The sequence below is a fragment of the Asterias rubens genome, chromosome 1, assembly GCF_902459465.1.
Source record: "Asterias rubens chromosome 1, eAstRub1.3, whole genome shotgun sequence".
Taxonomy (NCBI): domain Eukaryota; kingdom Metazoa; phylum Echinodermata; class Asteroidea; order Forcipulatida; family Asteriidae; genus Asterias; species Asterias rubens.
In genome coordinates this window covers 30,422,001-30,433,856 of record NC_047062.1, presented here as the reverse complement: position 1 = coordinate 30,433,856, position 11,856 = coordinate 30,422,001, and the positions used below count along the sequence as shown (strand labels likewise).

Here is an 11,856-nt window from a genome sequence, read left to right as displayed (position 1 = left end):
AGGGAGACTCTATTTTTAGACAGTGATGTTAGCGCTTTGTTGGCAGTTATTTTTGCTTTCCAAAAAGTTGCATGTTTTTAAAATAATGCTGAGATAAAGCCAATCAAGATCCATGTCGCCGTCTAAGGAAGATTCGCACGAGCAAGACATTGCGATCGGTGCTCGTTTCGTCAGTGAGGGTGACTTAGGGACAGTTCGATATGTAGGCGATGTTCCACCTACGAAAGGTAAGGCTAAGTAAATAGCATAGACTAGAGCAAGGAAGTAGATAGCCTGATGATCTCTCGCCGGTCGATCCACCACACAGATGGGATTTGGGGGATCTGGGTGGGGGAGGGGACGAATTGATGGACATTTGGATAACTTTCCGTATGGCGCCACCACTTTTTCACTTATTTTTACAAAAAGGGATACTTCTATTCTAGAAACATAACTTAAAGGCTCCCCTGCTCACAGCCGAATACAATGACAAGCAATGGCGGCACCTTGTCCATCCTTGTAAGTTGTATACCACTTTTTATTATATTACAAATGTCTGCACATGCGATTTCACGAAATGCAGGATTACAATCCTATCTCGATATAGGACGAGTAACTCGTCCTAACTTAGGATTGGTTCAATGCGTTCTAACGTTTATGAAAACGGAACTTAATTCGTCATAAGTCCTAGGATTAAACGTCTAGATTCTAGCCTATTAAAATGTGATATTGATTTCTATTTGATGTTTTCAGGAAAATGGCTAGGTGTTGAATGGGACAATCCTGGGAGGGGAAAACATGACGGATCCCGAGATGGCGTGCAATACTTTCAATGCAGGTATTCTACATCAAGAATCTTGATGATTTTCCCCACCGCCCCCTCACTTGGTGTATCCCAACATCATACCATGTATTATATAAAAACAAACCTGTGATAACTTGGGCTCAATTGGTCATCAAAGTTGCAAGAAAATAATGAAAGAAAAATAGCCATGTTGCAGAAATTTGTATGCTTTCAGACACCTGAGAAAAGTCTCAGGCCTGAGGTCTTTCTCAGATTCAAATTGGTGAGAAATTACCTCTTTCTCAAAAACTATGTTAAAACTTCAGATAGAGTCAATTGTTTTATCATTATCAACAGCTCCCTGTTGCTCTTTACCAAGTAAGTTTGTATGCTAGTATTTATATTTGAATAATAACCAAATGTGTCCGGTGTCTTTAAAGCTTGTCAGACATTCTTGAACAACATTCTTTCCAATTGTTTTGACCAAACTGTTCTTGGCTTAATTGTAAACTTTTCATCAGCGTTTATGCTGCTTTGACATATTTAAACAAATAAACCATCAATATAGATCTGTTTTGACCAAACTGTTCTTGTCTTAAAAATAAAGTTCTCCAACTGGTGGGTCCTTCATTCGTCCAAAGAAAGCAGACTTTGGCACAGACTTCTACTCCGCGTTACAAGAACGCTATGTACCCGATAACAAGGACACTGCAGACATCAATGACGAGGATATGTTCATCTGTGGAAACAACAACCAGGTCACAATAGTGGAGATGGTTGGAGCAGCTTCAGTTGCTAAGCAACAGAGGTACGCAAGTGAAGCACCTTCAAAAAAGTTGGGGACTTTGCTGCAAACAAAACTTGTGTCTTAATAGATGATTATTATTGCATCAGGGATAAAGAATATAGTTTGTTTTTACCCTTGTAGATAAATCACATGGATGGGATTTGAACCAATGACCTTTGCATTGCTAGAGGCTATTGTACAAGTTTTAGTCAAAATCAGTGCTTTTGCATTTTTTTTTCTAAAGGTTTTCAGATACATTTTTCTCGAATATGACGCATTTCATGAGAAAATTTTGTTCTAGTATGAACTTCATAATCATTAAGCTTTCAGACTAAAACTAAACAGTGAGAATTTTTTTGTAATTTGTTTTGTCTTTGAACAGTTCTTTCTCTTCGATAAAAGATGTCTTCGTTCGTGACATGAGAATAAACTGTGTAGGATCATCACAGCTGGAGCAAACTCTACCGAGTATCCTTGCATTGATCCCGTTCAGCGTTGTAACCAAGTCATTGTTTCTTGAGTCAATTTAAGTCCAAGTCATTTGCTCAAGTCAATTCAAGTAAAAGTCAAGTCAAGTCACAAGTCACATAATGTACTGACATAAGCCAATTCCCATGATGTTATGACAAACATAAATACATTCAAAAACCTTTTAAAAGACTAGTTAATAAATTCAATCCATGATTTAGAAAGTTTGGCCTTTTGAAAAGGTGACAAGAGCATGCACACAAAATCACCGGGCGGCATCAGTGCAGAAGACTCAATTTGTCCACATTTTTTTTTAAACGATAATTGCATTGTCGTAAAATCAAGTCAAGTCAAGTCACAAGTCATTTTCCCTCAAGTCAAGTCAAGGCACAAGTCAGTGAAATGGGCGACTCGAGTCTGACTTGAGTCAAAGTCACGGACTTGAGTACACAACACTGATCCCAGTGACATTTCCAGTCATTGTTGGTCTTTGAGCAACACTTAACAACACATTATTTGCTTCTCTTCACCTAGGTGTATTAATGATTGTATTTCACATGATTAAATACTTGCAGCTTTGGGCTGTAGGCTAATGCTTCTCATGGAGTTGAACAAGTTTGGGAAATGAGCTTCCTTAATTGTATCTGTAAAGAAATAACCGAACTGGATTTATCCAAGAATCTAATCCCAACGTGGGAGGTTGTGGCTGAACTGTGCAGCCAGCTGAAACAACTGAAGAGACTTTCATTAAGGTAAAGCAAACACACTCATTCTATGGTTTTTATAAACCTCTTTTTCACACAACCAAAATTGTTGTATGGTTTCATAAGCCTCTTTTCACACAAGCCTCTTTTCACACAAGCCTCTTTTCACACAAGCTTCTTTTCACACAAGCCTCTTTTCACACAAGCCTCTTTTCACACAACCCAAATTATACTTTGGTGTCATAACCCCTTTTTCACAAACAAAATTATATTAATTTTAGCCTTCGAGAAAGACTCTGCTAGGGTCGAAAACGTCAGGCCATTAACTATTTTTTGCAAACAAAATTATAATAAGGTTTCATAAGTCCCTTTTCACACAGGCAAAATTGTTCTATAGTTTTATAAGCCCCTCTTCACACAACCCTAACTATTCTACAGTTTTATACGCCCTTTTTCACACAACAGAGTTATTTTCCTGAAAATAAAACCCTATGATATTTATGGTGATTTAAAACCCTGGTGGGCACCCTGTGTTCATTTCACAGTAACTATCACATAGCCTTAATTGCTTCATTGGACAGTGCATTAGGGGAAGTATTTAGAATTTGGGTTATGTGCACAAGTCCTTGGAAAAAGTTCCCTAAACCTAGTCATGTTTTCATCGTTTGATGGTTTTCTTTTCTCTCTTTCAGTGAGAACAGGTTGCAGATTCCCGCTACTCCATCCAGTTTTAAGAGTTCCTTTGCAAACCTACAAGATCTCTTCTTGAATTACTTGAATATAACATGGCCAATGGTAAGAAACCTTAGTTTAAGAAACAATTTTGTAAACCGGAAATACTTGTTTTACTTTAACTATGTCCAAATTACTATGAAGTGTTTTTAATACTGAAATTATTGGTTCGGTTGATGTAGGTTGCAGATTGTGCTCCCATGTGGCCTCAACTGAAGAATCTTCATCTGTGCTTCAATCAAATCTCAAAAATTGATCAGTGAGTATTCTGGTAATTTTCTAGTATTCAAATGGTACGTTTTAGATGTTGGAGGACACCCGTAATAGACAAAATCCCCCACCCCTTCCTTCCACACTTGCCCTTGTTATTTTCAAGTTTATGTATTGCGTCATTAACATAATAATAATAAGAGACATTGATATAGCGCTCTTACACGAGGTACCACAGCGCTTTCCAAGAAACTAAACAATAAGCAAATAAATAATGGCACTGATAATGGAAAAACAGCCAAAGCAATCAATCATTGAACAGGAAAGGTTTGAGATGTTTCTGCAAGTGACTCCGCGGAACGACTTTGATGAGGGAGACGGTTCCAAAGGCGCGGAGCATGTGTGTAAAAAGCACGATCCCCAGCAGCGGAATGCACCTTTGGAACTGCCAAGAGTGTACTCTCTGAACCAGAGCGAAGGCCAGGTCTTCCAAGTTGGTAAATCTTGATGAGACTGGTGAGATATGAAGGAGCGGTATGGTGAAGACATTGATGCAAGAAAACTACATACAGGCAGTTTGAGTTAAACTAGAGTTTGGGATAATGTGCCAATAAAGGACTGTTTTTGTTATACTGTGTTCTCTATCTTTGAGGTCTCTATCTTTCATTTGAGAACTGATTTGAAGCAACATCCATAACATTCAATTTTTGAAGTAAATTGCTTTTCCCTTTCTTTTTTTTTCAAGATTGCGTCCAGATACCTTTGAGATATTAGAGCTACTCAATGTGGAAGGTAACCAGATATCTGAATGGGATGACATCATGCACTTTTCAAGTTTACCCAGGTAAGCCCAAACAACAATACATATAGCCCTATAACGTAGGAAATCAAATCTTAAAACATGGATTCATCTCTGCATGTTTTTGAATAACAACTCAACCTGATCAGGAGCTAATTTCATGGAGCTGCTTAAGCACGAAAAGCAGCTTAGCACAGCAAAATCATGCATATTAAATTAAGGTTGATCCATTCTTTGTTAGAGACGAGCTCAGTGCACACTGTCAACTAATCCCCTCTCGTTCTTTTTGAACTTGTCATTTGCCTTGCTGTGGATTTAACCATGTTAGTTTGAAACCTGGCCATCAGGCAACGGTTAGGGCGGCACTTTTCTACCAGTTCAGGCAAAATTTTGCAACAATTGGGATTGATCAATATGCAAATAAGGTCTCCAATCTACACTGAGTAATGGTCTATATCATCCAAATTGTAAAGCCTATGTGTTTTACATTCAAGAGTTAGTTACAATGGTTTCAACCCAGTTGAAATAAATTGGGTGCTTAAATAATCAAATATTTCTCACTCACTTTGCGGAAGTGAAGTTAACAAGGAGATAACGCTGCAAGGAGAGTCCCCTCAATCCACTATTGCAAAAGTCCTGGCCACTTTCCTGCTGATTTCCTACCTTCGCCCAGGTAGTACTTAACAAGTAGGACAGTTCTTTTCAGAACTGAGAAGTGTCCAAAATTCCAAAAATCTATGAGCTGCGGTTGTAGAGAAGTCTCCTAAATTCCGAAAAAAAGCAGGACAAGTTCTCAAAAGAGCAATCTACCCAGCAAGTAGATATACACATGGTGTTACCGCAAACCAAATACATTTACTATTTCCTTTTACTCTATTGCAGGTTGAACACCTTAATTCTCAATTCCAATTCTTTGGCTTGTGTCAAGTTTGATGATACATCTCCAACAGCGACAACGCAACATTTCTGCAGCCTCAGGTCTCTTTCTATCAGTGGGAATGCCATCAACAGTGTAAGTACAATCAAAATGCTTGTTAAAGACACTGTACACTATTGGTAATTGTCAAAAACCAGTCTTCTCCCTTGGTGTATCTCAACATATGTAATAAAAAAAAATAACAAACCTGTGAAAATTTGAACTCAATTGGTCGTTAAAGTTGCAAGATAATAATGGAAGAAAAAATACCCTTGTCTCACGAAGTTGTGTGCTTTCAGATGCTTGATTTCGGGACCTCAAAATCTAATTCTGAGCTCTTGAAATCAAATTCGTGGAAAATTACGTCTTTCTCGAAAACTCTGAGGTGCATAAAACAAACAAAGAGAGTAACAAAACAAAAACAAAAATACAAATTACGAAGCTTGGAAAGAAATAAGGGTACGTTGAATAAAAACGTTGATACATAGACTTTCTTGAGGTGAAACAGATCCAATGAAAGGAGTCACTAATTTCTATTTATTCCTGCAGTGGAGAGATATTTCCGATCTGGAGAAGTTGGCTAGCCTGACAGAGCTACGGATCAGGCGGAATCCATTCTTGAACGGCATATCACCCGAGTCCATCAGAGAGCTACTGGTTGCAAAGATTGGAAGTCTCAAGATCTGCAATGGTAGTACGGTGAGTCATAAACAAAAGAGGGACATGAAGATCCAGGTGGTTGTGCTCTATATTTATTGTTAAGTAGTATTTAAAACTTTGCATAGTGGGAGAATAATTAGGTGAGGTTTTCTGTAACCATGTGTTGATCTCTTTTGAGTAGTGTTGGTTCTAAAAAGAGCCGATGGTTTTAACTCATTTTTAATCAATATATTTTGATATAGAAAGGTTTGCGGTAACACCATGTGAGGACTATCTCTAATGAGTTGGGGTGGTTCAGAAAAGAACCGTTGGTTTCAACTTGACGTTTCGATCAGAATTCTCCAGAAGACGATCAGAGCATACTGATCGAAACATTGAGTTGAAACCAACGGTTCTTTTCAGAACCACCCCAACTCATTAGAGATAGTCCTTACATGGTGTTACCGCAAACCTATCTATATCGTATTTCCACCTTGCAAAGTTTCAAATCCTACAATATGCTTTGATCATCTCTTATCGGCTGACTGGGATCTGCCTGGCACCCATGAACAAAGATATTGACTAATGGGGAGACTGCCAACATCCCAGTAAGTTTCCCATGTGGTTCATTAGTTGATATTCAAAGGAAAGCATGTAGACATTGAAAAGGGAATGTTTACCCTTATGCAGATCAATTCCAGTGAGAGAAAGGGCTCTGAGATTGACTACGTGATAAAGACGTGTAAGGAGTGGTTGGCGAGTGGGGGAAGCAGAGAAGAAGGGAAGAGCAACCCAAGTCAAGAGTTCCTTGGTCTTCATCCAAGATATCCCAAGCTGCTAGAAGGTAAGGACTGTATAGATCATATCACTATTTTTTATGAAAATAGAAACTAGCTACCTTGTGCATTTCAGTGCACTCTCTAGCAGGCAAGGTACTACACTGATATAGGAACCCTGGTCAAAATTCCAGTTGAACCTAGTTAAACTGGGTTTAACTGGAACTAGTTGAAACCAGTTGATAAACTAGTAAAACACAGTTAAAACCAGTTGGTTTAATATGGTAAATGGACAGAAACCAGCTGGTTTATAATTTCAACCTAGTTGAACACAGTTAGACCTAGTTCAAACCAGTTGGTTAATATGGAAAATGGACGAGTTTGGTCTCTATCCAGTTGAACCAGTTGACCCCAGTTAACTAGGTTCAATCGGAATTTTGACCTGGGAAGGTGTACGATTTCAATAGGATTTAAAAGCGCTGTGGTCTAAATGAAATGGCGCTATCTAGAAGCCCATTGTATTGTATTGTACTGTATTGTATTGTATTGCATTGCATTGTATTGTATTGTATTGTAATGTATTGTAGTATAACACATGTATAATGACTAAAAGCTAAACAAGTTTGAGATGTACCCCTTTTTTCATTTCTTTTATGTTGTGCCTGAAAGTCCAATGCATTCACCTTGGGATGGATGGGCTCTATTAATAGTAATACACAAATACTGCCCTTCACACCAGCTTTGTTTATTTTTATGCTATATTCACCAAAAATCCTCCCTCTACATATCTGTCTCAGAACAGTTAACAAGAAAATTCATACATGGTCTTTTATTTCTTGAAGCTAATCGTTCACTCGTACTAAAGCTTTCTCAAAGCTGATTGTTTATACTCTTTGTTTGGGTCGTACATTTTCCTTGGCATGCAGTGTATGGAATACCAGAGGAGTCGGAACTGGTGGTCAAGTCATCTGCACTGAAGGAAACTCTCATTCAAGTCACAATCAAATGCCCAGATGCGCCTTCCAAGAAAGTACTGACCAAGAAACTACCAGGTTAGTATACACAAAATATATAAGGGCCTGTGTCAGCACATGCCGACGTACTTCAATCTGTCCATTGTCTTTTAGAACCCCATTGTTCACACTACTAAACAGTCCACTCATGTATTGACCCATTTCACCTGACGTCATCATCAGAATAATCTAGGATGCGTCATTTTAGTGGTCAATGTCAACGCATGTTATTCAGAGAAGTGCGCATTTAAGCCACGCGGCGATTACTCGTAAACCTATTGACCACCAACATGTTGAGCGTGGCATCAGTCGTTGCGTGTGACGCATGGCAAGGCGTCAATACCATGATATCCTAAACTGGGCAATGCCATGTGTGATGAGGGATCGAATCTCATCAACAGTGGTCAGTGATTTGGTTGAAGGGGGAAGGCCAAAATCTGTTAGCATTATATGAGAGTACAAAATAGGTATGTAAATTTGTCAATGGCAGATGAAACCAAATTATTAAACTTGAAATTATGCAATACTAGAGCATTTTAAAGCTTAGGTGCTTAGCACACTTCTTGTTTAATTGAACCTGATGTTGGTTAGCCCAAGCTTCATTGGTTATCTGGCCAGGAGTTGGTCTTAACTAAATTGCACTCGCAATCATGATGGCAATAAACAAGCGTAATGTGTAAAATAATGAAAGAATCTTCATTCATTGATTGTCGTGGTAAACTTTCTTCACTGTTTATAGGAACAATGGAAATACAGAGGATAAAGAATCTGATACATCGGTTGCTCAAGGTGGAGGTCACTGCCCAAAACCTGACATACACAAGCCTCAAGGTACGACCTTATTAATGACCTTATAATGACCTGTAAAGTGAAGACAGAACACTGGCTTTTAAGTGTATATTTTCAGTTCTCTAAGAACAAACTCTACCTGGCAAGTAGATACACACATGGTGTTATCGTAAACCAAAACTATATTGATACGTCACCATGCAATGCCTCAAATCTTATATTCAATCCTCTTCTCATCAAGTATTACCTTTTCCACGTAGCCTTTAGATGTTTTATTCCAGTTGTCCATTCTGCAGTTTTTGACCACTTATGATAATGTGTTAAGCAAATTTACATGATGCCAAAGAAGTAAAGCATTTAAAATCTTCCAGCTGAAATGCTGTTATTTGTTAGAAAAAGTTCCACTGCACTCGGTTTCTTGCTCTAAGCCCTTATAAATGTGCAGAAAATAGTGAACACTGTGATGGTTTTTTAGTATTTTCTTGTGACTCAGGTTTGTTATTTCCTCTGTATTATGGGTCACACAAAGTGCAAATACTGTGCCTAATTTCATAGAGCTTCAGGAATTATTGAATATTTATTTTGTTTTTTTACCCTTACACCGAAACAGAAACAATGGTGGCAGCAGACTAACCACGTAAATTCCATTGCTTACGTAGCTCTGAGCACGCACACGTTACCAAGAACAAAGGATTTTACCTGCTGCCATAACCGTCCCAAAAGTCTCCCTTACATTAACAATTCTCTACTTAACAAAAAAGAGCAGCATACCAGCCAAAAATGTCAGATGGTAGTTTGGCTGGTAACCTAATGCTGGTAAGCATAATTTTGTTATTATGCTTAGCACCTTTTTGTGCTTATAAGCAGCTCTATGAATTAAGGCCCTGGTCTTTGAGTATAACCGAAGTTGTCAGCTAGCTTTAATAATGTACAATGTTTCGATGTTTTATCACTATAGATACCAGGTAAAGAGATCGAGTTGGACAATGATATGAGACAATTGATGCACTATTCCTTAGAGAATGGAGACACTATACTAGTCAGATGGTGACCCAAGTAACTGCCTTATACTTCAGAGGTAACAGGGCAATCGCCTCCATGCACTTTGACCATTGCCTTGGTGCCCCTTAAAATGATCCAGCAAGTATATTTCCCTCGTAGATGTGCTCTTTACGGTTCACCGTAACGTAGCTCTAGTGTTGTCAGCAGCAGAGTGTGGATTTGAATCCTGGTCATGACACTGGAGCCCTTTTAAAAGCAAGGTACCTAACCATAATTGCTTCCCAAACTTTTTGGAAGGCAGTGCGCATTCTGCCTCTACCAACCAGAGGCTGCTAGTGGATGATACCTATGCCTACATCCTTGCGGACTGTGAAGGGTTTAACCAAAGGTTTCAGCCTACTTTTTTACACTCCAATCCAAACTAGAATTTGTTTTTGTAAATTTTTCCATAAACTTGGTCGTGTATTGACTTGCTTGTAAATGATCGAGTAGGATTACCAAACTTATCAGACTCCTTTAATGGAACACAACATTACAATGGGATAGCCACATTTGAAACACAAATGAAGGGAGGTTACACAACAAGTACTTTTTGTATTCAAGAAAGTTAGGGTCTTTCAGAACCATTAATATTTAAATGCATCAATAACCAATGCACTGTGGCAATTATTTGATAATAATTGATTTATTAATTTTTAAATACTTAGTGGAAATCCATCAGAGGAAAGTCTATAAAGATATTACAAGGTTGTAAAATTGTTGACAATGGCCACGGCTATAAATTTGAATGGCTTTCTGAGTTTTGTCGTAGACCTTTTCGCAAATACCCTTTGCGCAAGCGCCAACTTTTGAATGAGATGCTACATGTAGCTTGATCGCTAACTAAACCAGCATGCACCTCATTCCACACCGACCGCGCGCATCAAGTATTTGCGATAAGGTCTATGGTCACTTTCTGTATAAGCTTGGATCTTACAATGAAAAATTAATTCTAAAGAAATGGATACCAAAACCAGTATTTAATGTTTTTGATTTTGAAGTGTCAGTTGTTTGGTTAACTATTTATCCTTAGATTTACTCACTATGGGAAATATGTGCCAATATTTAATACATGAGAGCTTTCATCTGAGAAACCATCTTGTTCATCCCCCATTCAATTCAATGTAACCATACTGAGGCTGGAAGGGAAAATAGACTGGTACCTTTTTGGTATATGAACAGTAGCACTTAACAATACTATATTGTAAACAGGTCCCAATTTCATAGAGCTGCTTGAGCAGGAACTATTGCTGAGCAATTTTCTGCTAAGCAAAAATGAGTGGGATACCTGTCATAAATGTTACATGTGACATGGTATTTTGGCTGGTAACCTTATGGTGGTAAGTAAAGCAGCTCAATGAAAATTGGGCCCTGGTCCCACATTCATAGAGCTGCATGCTTGGGCACAAAAAGTACCTTAGCACAAAACAAGTTTCCTGAACAGAACAAGGTTACCAGCCAAAAGACAATGGGCCAGATAAATAAAAACTAGCATTTGCTTTTACTAGTCTTTTACTTAAATCCTTATAAATAAAAGTAAGCCTTAATATTGCTAGTAATTGGTCGAACTAGTAGGTAAAATCAATGCTTGTGGGACTCTTCTTATTGAGATATAAACAAAACCGACATTTTACTATTACCTGATAGTTTCACAAGATACTGGGCCGTATAAAGGCCAGCATTAACAAAATGTTGATAAGTTTAAGATCAGGCATGAGAATTTGCTCAAATCTCTATAAATAACCTTTTACTGGAAAAACACCATGTACTTGAACGGATTAGTAAGTGGTCGGAGAAAAGCACAATATCGGGGTATTCAGGAGTATAACAATAGAGGCATGGACTCGCTGATCAATAGCGATTAACTGAAATGCAGGCAGGGCAGTTTCCACTTAGTCAAAGTTTTTGATGGCGGCAGTGGCTTTGAGGAAACATCCAGCCTCTCCACGCCAGCGATCCAGAGATTGGTTCTTTTAGAGCAATTAAAGTACACAACAAATTTATAAGTAACATTTGTAGTTGGATCAATAGGCCAAGGGAAAAATAACCCTTTAATACTGACCCGATACCGAGCCATATATGCAACACTGTTGTTCAAGTAAAATCTCAAGCTCCTCATGCAGTAGCTTGTAAAAATACAAGTAATTGCTACAGTATGTTAGTAAAATGTCGTTTTTATTTATATGTCTATATAAGTGAAAGGTAATCCAGCGAGCAAA

The 11,856-nt window shown here is 38.2% G+C and overlaps 1 protein-coding gene across 1 annotated transcript; it reads left to right on the top strand.

Moving 5' to 3' along the window:
- Position 1: 1 nt before the first annotated feature.
- Positions 2-11,823, top strand: LOC117296332 (tubulin-specific chaperone E-like). The gene is made up of 14 exons (XM_033779202.1): positions 2-227; positions 733-817; positions 1,371-1,571; positions 1,933-2,018; positions 2,671-2,770; positions 3,415-3,517; positions 3,637-3,713; positions 4,410-4,508; positions 5,346-5,475; positions 5,929-6,078; positions 6,709-6,862; positions 7,721-7,846; positions 8,547-8,638; positions 9,555-11,823. The coding sequence occupies exons 1-14, from the start codon at positions 113-115 to the stop codon at positions 9,645-9,647; spliced, it is 1,611 nt and encodes a 536-aa protein (XP_033635093.1). The 5' UTR covers positions 2-112; the 3' UTR covers positions 9,648-11,823.
- The last annotated feature ends 33 nt before the right edge of the window (positions 11,824-11,856 follow it).